At 41.6% G+C, this 13840-nt stretch overlaps 1 protein-coding gene across 9 annotated transcripts in view; it reads right to left on the reverse strand.

Annotated features, from left to right (window-relative positions):
• Positions 1-13840, reverse strand: part of dclk2a (doublecortin-like kinase 2a) — a 310958-nt gene that overhangs the window by 69126 nt on the left and 227992 nt on the right. For all 9 annotated transcript variants that reach the window (XR_013887042.1, XM_080192992.1, XM_080193004.1 and 6 more), the window contains one exon: positions 1080-1188. Coding sequence is in view for 8 of the 9 variants with exons in the window: in XM_080192992.1 (XP_080049118.1) it covers positions 1080-1188 (109 nt within the window). In the remaining variant the exon portion in view is untranslated. The remainder of the gene's footprint in view (positions 1-1079; positions 1189-13840) is intronic.

Consider the following 13840-nt stretch of genomic DNA (forward strand, 5'->3'; position numbering starts at 1 on the left):
CACAAGGCTAAATTGCCTTGTTTCTGTTGACTGCCTGGTGCAACTCAAAGCTGGGAAGTGCTAATTCCTTACCTGGAAAAGTGAAGTTGAGGCCGAGATTAGATTAACCATGATCATATTGAATGGTGGAGGAAGGCTCAAGGGGCTCAATTGTCTACTTCTGCTCCTAGTTCTTATGCTCTGACACCCAGCCACAGCCTCTGGTAAGGATGGAGAATGTACCTCAAATAACAGCTGAAAAATATATGATAGTAACCTGATCCAAATCCTGGGCCTGACTGTTAGACCCTCGCTGGACTTGTCACCAGAAAGATTTGAGGATTAATGGATTTACTTCGGTAATTTTGATAACCCAAATCGGGTGAGTTGAAGTTGGGATTAACATTTTCAGAAATCCCAAACCTGACCCCAATCTGTCTAGATCCGGCCTGCAGAAGGTGAACCTCACATTTAATCTGCTTTAGAGATTTAGTCCAGCAGTTCATCAAACACCTGTGTTAGCTATTTCCTCTCTTAATAAAAGACTTTCATTTATAAAGCACTTTCATGATCACTGTACATTCTAAAATACTTTACAGTCAGTGAAGTGCTTTCAAAGACATGCAGTCAAATTGGGCTGGGCAAAATCCCACATAATTGAGGGTTAAACATTGCTCAGAACACAGAGAATCGCTCCTCTACATTGAAATAGTATCAGGAGATATGTTACCTCCACTTAAGTGGCAGCCAGATCCTTATTTTGGTGTTTTCCTTGAAAGACAGCACCTCTGGCCTTGCAGCACTCCCTCAGTATCACACTGAAGTGTTAGCCTAGACTGTGCACATATATCTCTGGAATGGGACTTGAATCCACATACTTCTGACTTGAGATGAGTATGCTACTACTCAGCACCAGCTGCCACAGGGCTAACCGTATACATTTAGTATGTGATATGCTGTAGGAAAGAGGTTCCATTATAACTTACAGAAAGTAGATGTCAGTTATGTGCTGAATGCAAATTTGCCTGTGGATTGAATACCTCAGAGGTGATCCCTTATAGGCTGTAAAGGTTTCCATTGGTGATGTTAAGCTAACTTACCGTTCCACGCATTCTTTAACTACGGCAAAATTCCCGTCTCCAATCACCTTCCCAATTTTATATTTCTCAAGAATAGTTGAAGCTGAAAAGGATTTATTTCCATTTATACCTGTGGAAAGATTGACAAAAATCTAGATTACTATTCTTGGGTTTAAACTGTGGGAGGCTAGTGAGGAAATTGTGGGTTCCCCAGCCAAGATATCTGAATCATCGATAGTCACAGGGGAGGTGCCTAAAGATTGGAGTGGCAAATGTTGTGCCTTTGTTTAAAAAGGGCTACAGGGAAAAGTCTGGAAATTACAGGCCAGTGAGCCTCACATCTGTGGTGAGTAAATTGTTGGAAGATATTTTGAGAGATAGGTCTACAGGCATTTAGAGATGCAAGGACTGATTAGGGACAGTTAGCATAGTTTTGAGAGTGGAAAATCATATTGCACAAACTTGAGTTTTTTGAAGGGGTAACCAAGAAGGTAGATGAGGGCAGTGCAATTGATGTTGTCTACATGGACTTTAGCAAGGCCTTTGACAAGGTACTACATGATAAGTTGTTGCATAAGGTTAAATCTTACGGGATCCAGGGTGAGGTATCTAAATGGATACAAAATTGGCTTCTGAGGGTGATTGTAGAGAATTGTTTTTCAAACTAGAGGTGAGCCTCAGGGATCAGTGCTGGGTTCACTGTTATTTGTCATTTATATTAATGATTTGGATGAGAATATAGGAAGCATGGTTAGTAAGCTTGCAGATGACACTAAGATTGGTGGCATAGTGGACAGTGAAGAAAGTTATCTCCAATTGCAACGGGATCTTGATCAATTGGGCAAGTGGGCTGACGAATGGCAGATGGAGTTTAATTTAGACAAATGTGAGGTGATACATTTTGGTACATTGAACCAGGGCAGGACTTATTCAGTTAATGGTAGGGTATTGGGGAGAATTACAGAACAAAGAGATCTAGGGGTACATGTTCATAGCTCCTTGAAAGTAGAATCACAGGTGGACAGAGTGATGAAGAAGGCATTTGGCATGCTTAGTTTCATCAGTCAGATCACTGAATACAGGAGTTGGAATGTCTTGTTGAAATTATACAAGACAATTAGAAGACAATAAGGCTACAGTTAGAATACTGTGTGCAATTCTGGTCACCCCATTATAGAAAGGATATTATTAAACTAGAAAGAGTACGAAAAGATTTACTAGGATGCTACCGGAACTTGATGGATTGAGTTATAAGGACAGGCTGGATAGACTGGGACTTTTTTCTCTGGAGGGTAGGAGCCTGAGGGGTGATCTTATAGAAATCTATAAAATAATGAGGGGCACAGATCAGTTAGATAGTCAATATCTCTTCCCAAAGGTACGGGAGTCTAAAACTAGAGGGCATTGGTTTAAGGGGAGAAATACAAAAGTATCCAGAGGGGCAATTCTTTCACACAGAGGATGGTGAGTGTCTGGGACAAGCTGCCAGAGGTAGTAGTAGAGGCAGGTACAATTTTGTCTTTTAAAAAGCATTTAGATAGTTACATGGATATGGAGGGATATGGACCAAATGCGGGCAATTGGGATTAGCTTAGGTGTTTTTAAAAAAGGGTGGCATGGACAAGTTGATGCAAAGGGCCTGTTTCAATGCTGTAAACCTTGATAACTCTATAGCTTCTCCAAGAGTATTCCACATCACTTAACTAAGGAATATCTTTTAATTTCCAGTATTTAAGCACATGCATTACAGGCCTATCTTTTCTATGTATAAATAATTAATTTTCACTTGATAAACTGATAGTGTATCCTTCAGAAATGAATACTGATTGCTTCATGCTTGCAGTAAATTGATATCTCCTCAGTATCATTTTTCTTTTTAGACATTTTCTGCCCTATTTGGTCATATTATCTTCTTTATAAGTAATTCCACGATATCTGAGGAGATAATGATGATGTTCAGTTTGATTTCTTTGTCTTGAATTTGACTTATATGATACTGAGAACAGAATATTAACTTGATCAATTGGGCAAGTGGGCTGACGAATGGCAGATGGAGTTTAATTTAGACAAATGTGAGGTGATACATTTTGGTCGATTGAACCAGGGCAGGACTGGAGTTCAAGGAGTGAAAAAGACCATTTGGCCACCAAGGCCATCTATGCAGAATCTATAAGCTATTATGCTGTCATGTACTTCTCATCAAAACAACTAATTTTTTAATCTTCTGATGTTAGGCTGGCACCACACACTCCTCTTCTGATGTTCCTATGTTACTTCCCCTACCCCACGGCGTTTTAAACATTTCTCTATTATCTTCAGTCACATTTCTCGACAGATGTTGATCCAGCTCCTTTTGACTAATTGTGGTGGGAGCAGGAATATGCCATTCAACTACCGAGCTGTTCAATCAGCTCATTACTGTTCTATACCTCAACTTAAGTCACCCATTTTAGCTTCGTATCCTTGATATCCTTACTTAATAAAATTTTATCAATCTCTGTCTTAAACGTTCTAATTGTTCCAGATTTCACAACTTCGTGAGGAGAGAATTCCAGATTTCTACCATCCTTTATGGAATAAGCTGCTTCCTGATTTCACTCTTAACAACCCAGCTGTAATTATTATGCTAATACCCCTTTGTTCTTGATTTGTCCATCAGATGAAATAATTTATCTGTACCTACCACACTAAATTCTTTTAACACTTAGATCTTTTTGATCAGATCATCCTTCAATCTTGTATACTTGAGCACATTTATGCCCTCATAATCTATCCCTTTAAGTGCCAGCATCATTGTGACGAATCTATGCTACATTCTCTCTAAGAACAATATGTCTTTCTTGAGCTGTGATGTCCCAAATTACAGCAGGAAGGGCTGACTAAAGCCATACGTAATTTAAGTGTTATTTCCTCCCTTTTGTAAGCAGCCCACTTGAGATAAAGGCAAGTATTCATTAGCCTTTTGTTTGCATGTTTGCACTTTGGACCACTCTACCAGCTTTAAGTGATTTGTGTATTTGGACTAACAAATCTCTCATTTCAGTACAGTTTCTAGTGTTTTACCATTTAGTAAATACTCTGACCTGTCTTTCTGAAATCCAAAGTGGATGACCTCACACATGGCCACATAAAACTTGATCTGAGCTTCACTCACTTGCTTAATCAGTCGCTATCCTATGCTGCTTCCTGATCCTATTTACAATTGTTCTTAAATGTCAGTTGCAAACTTGAATACACTTTCACCATTTTATTCCTTTATCCAAATGATTGATAAATATGGTGAAAATTGAATGCCCAGAACAGATTACTGGAGAACACTACTTATCACATCCTGCCAATCTGAATACCACTGTCTCGTTACTCTCGACTAATTTCCAGTGGAGTCAAATGACTACCTGCAATTCCACGTATTCTCATTTTTGTCAATTACCTTGTGTGGAACCTGACTGTATGTCCTCTGGAAATCCATCACCCATAAATATTCCTTATAAGTGATCTATTCAAAGCATTTAATCAGGTTAGTCCTATACAACTTATCTTTAACAAAGCCATGTTGGCTCTCTCTGATTAGCTCATAGTTGCTTGTGTTCTGTCCTTAAGTGACAGACTTTAGTAGCTCTCCTACAAATGCCATTAAACTGACAAGTATGTAGTCACCTGGTTTCTTTCTCCTCAGCTTCTTAAATAATAGCAGTTTTCCAGTCTAACTGCACAGCTTCTAAACCAAGAAAGCTTCAAAAGATTATAACCAACTCTGGATACAATTACCTTCTCTGAAACCCAGTTCCATTAATCTATTAGAATTTTTGTTCCAAATCATGAACAATACTTGGTATGTGGGGATTTTATGCTTGTGTTATCTGCTTATTGTCTAATTCTCCATTTCCTTTAATGGAAGAAGTTAAAATTGTGCATGATATATCTTAATGAAGTAAATCATATTAAAGTACTTTAAGAACAATTTTTGACTGGAATTTGCCTTGTTTTCCTGGTACCTAATGCTGACGACAAGCAAAGCTAACACATTAAAAGAAAATGCTCGTGGCAAATAGCTTTCCTCGTCAAGAGTGCACATTGTAAAGTTTGGTACGCTAGCGCTCCCAGAACGTGATCCAGGTGTGCCAAAGTTCAAGGTAAAAGTGGGAATTTGTGAAATCAGGACATGAGCTGTAGATTGCCAAGCACTTCAGAAATAGCCACACCACTGCATTTGTTACTTCAAAGAAGATGCATCAAAAGCAACAAAAATTCATGTCAACAAGGATCGTTCCAAAAAAAAGGATGAATTCCTAAAACTGGTCTCAAGAATTTGTACACGTAAGTATTAGTACAATGAAGCTTTTTTCTGAAATTGTGACATCTGTAATTGAAAGCTAATGGATGACAAGATACTTTTCAGGGAAGAAAGGGTACTCACTGCAATGAATACTATTTCTGTTTCTATACACCCCAAGGCACTGTGCCACACAAGTTAGACTGTCCTAATAAAACCTGAGAATGGGCAGGAACTTGGGCTTGGTTTTTGATATATGCTTTTCTGTTGATGAAAGTACATTAATAACTCTCGCTTACATAGAAGGGGCACAGCAGAAAGTGGAAAAAAAAATTATTTTGCAAATGGCAGGTTTGATTTCAAATTTTTATTCTGGAAACCTCAAGAAAGCCCACTGAAACATCAATATCCCACCCAAAACTGAACAAGTTGAATAGAAACCATGAGAAGGTATTTTTTAATGTTATTGCATTCTTAACTTCCACATGATTACAGCCAGAAAAAGTTAACAATGAGTCTTAAAAACTAAGCATCAAATAGACAGCTACTGATAAATAGGGCAGTGAAGTCCATGAGAAGTTTTCTCATCACTAACAAATAGAAGTCTTGCCCAAATTTTCTTCCCCATTTACTAGAAGACATTCTGAAATCTATGGGAAATAAAACACAATTGTCCAAAGAGACGAAGAAAGTTAGCATTTCAACTTTTTGAAGAGTCCAGTCAGAACATGGTGTAATTGTTTAACATTTATATTTTTTCACTGATTAAAATATGGAATCCTCAACATGGAGATTGGGTGGGTTTTTTTTCACACACAATTGGCATTCAATATCAATTTTGAGTGTTACCTGGTTAGATAAAAAAGGCTAAGGGTGTGATCTTACAAAAAACTCAATGCTGAATGAGCAATAGCATGAGAGACTTTCAGGCCTGCTTTTTTGGTGCGTTTGAAAATGCTCTATGGCACTTGGTGCAAAAAAAGTGCCAGGATGCGATTCTCATCAGCAAGTAGGGTTGGAGCCTCAGCGCAATGGGGAAGCCAGCTGCTGAGCTCTAGGGGCACCATTGCGCAGGCGCCCTGATCTCCCAGTATGCTGGGAGATTTCTTGCCACCCACCCCACACCCACCCTACACACATCAGGACCCACTCCGCTGATTGCCCCCTCTGCAGAGTTCCCCCTTTCATTACCAATCATGCCCACCCTGCCACCCCTCCCCACTACGCATCCCCCGACAGGGTTCCCCGTCCTTTTCTCCCACGCTGGCAGAGTTCCCATTCTCTACTCCTCTTCATATCTCCACTCCACAGGCTTCGCCTCCATCATTTTGGCATTGTCCTCGTAGTTATGTGGACAGTGCCAGGGTGGACATTGCCAAGTGGACACTGCCCAACTCTGCTCCCAAACACCCAGATGCTTCAATGGCCTCCCCTCCCCCAGCAAGGCCAGCATGTGGAAACCAGCCAGGGAGTACCCCGAATGGCCTGGTGGTAAAGGTAGGTGAAACTAGACTATAGCGTCTGGGACTTACTAATGACATGCTTAAATTGGCTTTGTGCCCAGAAAAGGCAGGAAGCCAACTGCCCTGGTAAAATAGGGCTGGTACATTAAGGGAAGTGAAAAGCTAGGTGTATTTCTCATTTTTTGCCTCCAGCCCAAATTTACCACTTCGCCTTGCTGAAAGTTGGGCAGGACAAGGTTGTAGGTTAGCGCCCTAAATGTTTATGCAAAAGTTTTCACCAATTCCCCCAAGACAACACACAGAAAAGATAGGGAAAATAATAGAGGGAAAGTAATAGCCTTAATGATTAAGAGTGAAATCACTTCAATGATAAAAGAAATATAATGAGAGATATGAGCAGGTAATGGAGACTTTATGGGTAGCACTAAAAAAGGAAAAAGATTTCAATACTGTATTGGTGGATGCGTATTGGCTCCCCTGGTGGCAGTTGTGAAGTGGTGCAATGCATTAGACATGTACATGATAAAAGCAGAGTGGTTTTAATGGACAAATTTATCTTTAATATAGATTGGAATAAGCAGACTAGCACACGTCAGGAAGTAGTAAATTCCTTTAATCTGTTCGGGATAATTAGCTTCAACAATTTGTCTTAGCACTAAATATGAGGGCAGGCATATTAGATTTAATAGTGAGCAATTAGTCAGGTTTAACTAATCTAATAGGGATTATTATACAATCAGTCCGACATAGCACGTGAAAGGGAGAAATGCAAAACAACTACTAAGATTCTCGATTTAGGGAAGGCTGAATGTGATAAAGTACTGTGATAAGACAGAAGCTCAGATTTTCAAAATGTTGGAAGTGGCCAAAAGTCCTGCCCCTGAAAACCGCACTTCCCATTTTTGTGGGAGTGGGAATGGGGATGGGGTATATTTTGTGCATACACATTTCACGAAGGTAGGTGGCCATTTAAATCAGCAGTTGCCTCGAGTGGGATTTTGGTTGCCAAGTGTGCGAAACTTGAAGTGTGCTGATTAGACAAGGTAAAAGTGTGTATAAACTTCATGAATTCATTTGAATAGCCTGCAGAGGTAAGGCACCCACTTGGATCTGATCCTGGGACACCTTTGGCGAGGCAAGACGTCTTTTGATGTACAATGGAATTAATGAAAGAAGGCATAAATATGCATAAAAAGTTCATAAACTTACTTTTAAGCTTATTGGAACCTATTAAAGTCAGCTGTCAAAACTGTCAGTAGCACATCTGAAATGGGCCAATCAAAAGGAGATGTCAAGATGTCAAGGCATTTAAAAGTCCTGCCATTTAAATCTTTGAAAAAACAATGTCTGGAATGTTTAGAAAAAAATGATTGCTTGCTGGTTCACCCTGTCAATTGACATAAGTTTCCAGAAGTAGATTAGTACTGTATGACTGATTTTACAACCACTAATTAACATATTAACCATTTCACAGTTTGACTGACAGCTACAAGGGGTTATAGACTCTTTGATGTGGGATTATGAATGCCAATGCTTGCTGCTGTATCGGATTGTGCACTTGAATGAAACGTTTGTTGCTATAAGGTTTTATTAACAGAGGGAATGTAGATGTATCAATTGGGTATTTTACGACTGAGAGTATTTTTTCAACATACTGAATTGTGCAATAGACACTTAGGCCCAAATTTTTGACATAGTGGAGAGGTTCTATGTCAAGGTGAAAATCCTGGAAACGTTCAAAATTCTTAAGCCTCACCCCTGAACCTGGCATTTCCCACTGCTGCAGGGGTGTTCGCGGAGTCAGGCTGGGGTTCACACATGCACAATTTGTGGAGGCAGCTGGTCATTTAAATCATCAGCAGCTTCCACTGAACTGGGATTTTGGTAGGCCACGAGTGTGAAACCATTTGGACAGGTAAGAAAAGGTCTGACTTAGTTCATTTGTTTGGATAGCCAGGGTATCTCTTTGGAAAGGTAAGGTATCCCTTTGAATAGGGTTGCAGCACCTCTTCTGGGAGATGGATGAAATAGTGAACATGATTATTCACTTTTTACGCACAAACACATTGTTCTTTGGCAGCTGAGCAGTTCCAAAGAACAAAAACAGCCTGGGAAACAGGCCCTTCGGCCCAACGAGCCTGCACCGCCATTTTAACACTACCAGTGCCCCCCTCCACCCATGACCCTTATCTATTGTTTTATGGCCACCCACATTGAGGGAAACTAATTTAGGGACAATTTATTACTGCCAATCAGCCTAACAGCACATCTTTGGGGTGTGGGAGGAAACCGGAGCCCCCGGAGAAAACCCACGCAAGCACGGGGAGAATGCGCAAACTCCCCATTTAACCAAACTGGTTAAAAACTGTCCAGCAGTTAAACTTGTCAAGGAAATGTCCAAATCATCAAGGAAACGCAAAGTTGTCAAGAAACTCTCTAAGGATACAAAATGAGGTATCATGGAGGAGATGAGGGCAAATGTTGGTGGGCGGATTAGGCTGGCATGGGGGCATGAGGGGTCATGGGGAAAGGTAGAGGTGTATGGATTAGCATGGTGCTTTGAGGTGCCATGGAGGTGGGAATAGGAAAATGAGTTGGCATGGGGTCATGAAGCAGATGGAGGGTATGGATTGGCACTGGAGTATAAGCAGCCTTGGGGGCTAAGTGGGAGGCAAGGGTTAGAACATAGAACATAGAACATAGAACACTACAGCACAAACAGGCCCTTCGGCCCACAAGTTGCGCCGATCACATCACCTACCAACCTACAGACCTATCTATAACCCTCAATCTCATTAAACCCCATATACTCATCCAGAAGTCTTTTAAAAGACCCCAGCGAGTTCGCCTCCACCACCACTGACGGCAGCCGATTCCATTCACTCACCACCCTCTGAGTGAAAAACTTACCCCTAACATCACTTCTGAACCTCCCTCCCTGCACCTTAAATCTGTGTCCTCTCGTAGCGACCATTTCAAACCGGGGAAATAGCCTCTGAGAGTCCACCCTATCTATTCCTCTCAACATTTTGTAAACTTCTATCAGGTCGCCTCTCAACCTTCGTCTCTCCAGGGAAAAGAGTCCCAGCTCCCTCAACCTAACTTCATAAGGCATGCCTCCCAGTCCAGGCAACATCCTTGTAAATCTCCTCTGCACCCTTTCAATAGCTTCTACATCTTTCCTATAGTGAGGCGACCAGAACTGCGCACAATACTCCAAATGAGGCCTGACAAGGGTCTTATAAAGTTCCAGCATTACCTCCCGACTCCTAAACTCAATCCCTCGATTAATGAAGGCCAGTACACCATACGCCTTCTTGACCACCTCCTCCACCTGCGAGGCCAATTTAAGAGTCCTGTGGACCCGGACCCCAAGATCCTTCTGCTCCTCAACACTACTCAGACTTCTGCCCTTGATAGTGTACTCGTTCATCCCGTTGGTTCTGCCAAAATGGACGACTACACATTTATCCGCGTTGAAGTCCATAGGTTGGAACAGATGTGCCATAGGGAGTGTGTGGGGGAGTGAGGGGTGAGAGCAGGAGGGATGTTTTTGCTTCTTAAAAGATATTTATTTAACCGCAATGCCAAAGTTGATGCCTATTTCAGGACAAGTGCGCACCCCACTCCCCCCATGCCAACCACCAAAATCCGACCTGTGTTCAGATATTTTTAAAGGCAGTGTTTGCCAAGTTGGGTAAGCTCCCAATTCTGTACATCCCAACACAGGGACAACAATCTGAGTCTTAGAACTATTTTCACAAACTCCATTTTACTCTGCACTAGTCCAGAGGTCTGCTCATGGATACTAAATGAGTTGCCAGGGTAGGTGTCAGGGCAAAGGGTGACAAAGGTAAGGCATTAGTAAAAAGGCTATAAAGGACCTTGGGAGGATGGGTGGTGGGGCTTAGGGTGGCATGGAGGATGCAAGGTGTTATAGACTGGGTGAGGGCATGAGGTGGCTTGGGCAAATATGGATGGGAATGTCTGGGCAGTATGGAAGGTGAGGGTTGGAGAGGTGTTTCATATTTTAATCTTTATGTCTAAACTTTGATACAGTGCTGGAGCCCCAAGGAAGGCCTTCTGCTCAGCCTGCCTCTGCACCTGGCATCTTTCTCAGTTCTTTTCAGGTCGTCCGCATTCCATTCCCCCTTCCCCCACCCCTGAAAAGTCCAATGTCCGGGCAGCCATTTTTAAAGGCTGGGTTCACAGAGCTGGAGTTCTCTTGTGTCTGTACATCCAACCTAGCAAGAAACATCTGGGCCAAATACTGTACATGGTAAACTGAGAAATGTGTGAAAGGGTGATGTTCATAAAAGAATGTGGTATAGAAACTGTTAATATTCCTCTGGGAAAGAGTTCTAATTGCCAAAAAAGCCATGGATGACTAAAAAAGAAAGGACAACATCAAACTAAAAGTATAAGAATACAAAAACTAGCACATTCCTGGCAACCTGGAGAGATAAAAAGAATAACGAAAGGTTACAAAACAGATGGTGAGAGCCACAAAAAGTGAGTATGAAAAGAAACTTGCAATGGATATCCAAGTCAACACAAGAAATTATTACAATTATATAGGAAAGAGAGTGTGTTCAGGAGCATTGTGAGCCCCTTACAAACTTATAACAGCAATCTCATCAAAGAAAATAAGGAAATAGTGGCATGCTGAATCAGTAGTTACATTAGACATCCTAAGAAAACTAATATTTATTCAAGGATGGGAGCTCACCAAAATTAACATAAACAGAATAACAAATGAAGAAAATAATAGCACCTAAGAGTGGCAAGTTACCAGGGCCAGACTGTTCCCATAACAGAGATGTAAAAAAGAAAACTACGTGCGAACATTGCAGATAACTAGAATCTTCCAAGGTTCTCTTGATTTGGGGACCTGCCCAAGAGACTGGAAAATGATGACTATTATTCCACTATTTAAGAAAGGTAAGAAAGGGAAATCAGGGAATTATATACCAGTTAGTTTAACATTATTGTCAGGAATTAGAATCTATAACTACAGATATAATGACCGAGCACCCTTGATAACTTTTAGCTGATCGAAGAGAACCACCACGCATTTATAAAGGGTAGATCATGCCTGACAAATAAGACCGAATTTTTCTGAGATAAAAATGCAGTGGACAGAGGAATGACAATGGATGTTATTTGTATGAATTCCCAAAAAAGCATTTGATAAAGTTCCTCAGGAGATGTTGAAACCTATGGATTTGAAAGCAAATGTTGAACTGGTTAGAAAATTGGCTGAACAGCAGGAAAGAAGAAGAATGGATATTGGGCAGGTAATCTAACTGGCAAAATATGACGAGTGGTGGCCTATATGAATCTAATTTGGAATTTTAGCTATCCATTATGATTATAAATGACTAGATGTTGGGGTAGAAATCCACATATAAAATAACACAAAGATAGAGCAATGGAGAGTGCAGGAGGGCAGGTCAGGAGTAGTACCAGGCATACCTAAAAATGAAGTGTCAATCTGGTGAAGCTACGAAATAAGACTATCTGCATGCCAAACAGAAAAAACAGCAAATGATAGACAGAGCTAAGCGATCTCATAACCAATGGATCAGATCTAAGCTCTGCAGTCCTGTCACATCCAGTCATGAATGATGGAGGGACAATTAAACAACTCATTGGAGGAGAGGCTCCACAAATATTCCCATCCTCAATTATGGAGAAATCCATCACATCAGTGCAAAAGATAAGGCATTTGCAGCAATCTTCAGCCAGAAGTACTGAGTGGATGATACATCTCGGCCTCCTCTAGGGTCCCCAGCATCTCAGATGCTAGTCTCCAGCCAATTCAATTCACTCCACGTGATTTCAAGAAACAGTTGGAGGCACTGAATATTGCAAAGGCAATGGGCCTGATAACATTTTGGTAATAGTACTGAAGACTTGTGCTCCAAAACTTGCCACTCCCCTAGCCAAGCTCTTCCAATACAGTTACGACATTGGCGTCTACCCAACAGTGTGGAAAACTGCCCAGATATGACCTGTACACAAAAAGTAGGACAAATCTAACCCAGTCAATTACTGCCCAATCAATCTACTCTCGATCATCAGTAAAGTGATGGAAGGAGTCATCAACGGTGCTATCAAGCAGCACCTGCTCAGCGATAACCTGCTCAGTGATGCTCAGTTTGGATTTTGCCAGGGTCGCTCAGCTCCTGACCTCATTACAGCCTTCGTTCAAACATGGCTGCATTCGGCAGAGTGTGGCATCAAGGAACCCTAACAGAACTGGAATCAATGGATATCAGGGGGCAAACAGTCCACTGGTTGGCGTCATACCTGGCATATAGGAAGATGGTTGTGGTTGTGGAGGGTCAGCTCCAGGACATCTCTGCAGGAGTTCCTCATGGGAGTGTCCTAGGCCCAACTGCTTCATCAGTGACCTTCCCTCTGTTATAAGGTCAGAAGTGGGGATGTTTTGCCAATGATTGCACAATGTTCAGCACCATTCAGGATGACTCAGATCCTGAAGCAGTCCAAGTTCAAATGCAACAAGGTCTGAACAATATCCTGACTTGGGCTGCTAACAAGTGGCAAGTAACATCTGCGCCACACAAACGCCAGGCAACGACCATCACCAATGAGACACTCTATCCACTGCCCCTTGATATTCAACGGTGTTACCATCACTGAATCCCCCACTGTCAATGTCCTTGGGGTCACCATTGACCAGAAACTCGATGGACTCACCACATAAGCACAGTGGCTACAAGAGCAGATCAGAGGCTAGGAATACTGCAGCAAATAACTCACCTCCTGACTCCCCAAAGCCTATCCAGCACCTAAGGTATAAGTCAGGAGTGTGATGGAATATACCCCACTTGCCTGGATAGTGCAGCTCCAACAACACTCAAGAAGCTTGACACCATTCGGGACAAAGCAGCCCGCATGACTGACATCACATCTACAAACATTCAATCGCTCCACTGCTGACACTCAGCAGCAGCAATGTGTACTATCTACAAGATGCACTGCAGCAATTCACCAAAGATCCTTAGACAGCACCTTCCAAA

Source organism: Carcharhinus amblyrhynchos, chromosome 1 (genome assembly GCF_965287045.1).
Source record: "Carcharhinus amblyrhynchos chromosome 1, sCarAmb.v2.hapA, whole genome shotgun sequence".
Lineage (NCBI taxonomy): Eukaryota > Metazoa > Chordata > Chondrichthyes > Carcharhiniformes > Carcharhinidae > Carcharhinus > Carcharhinus amblyrhynchos.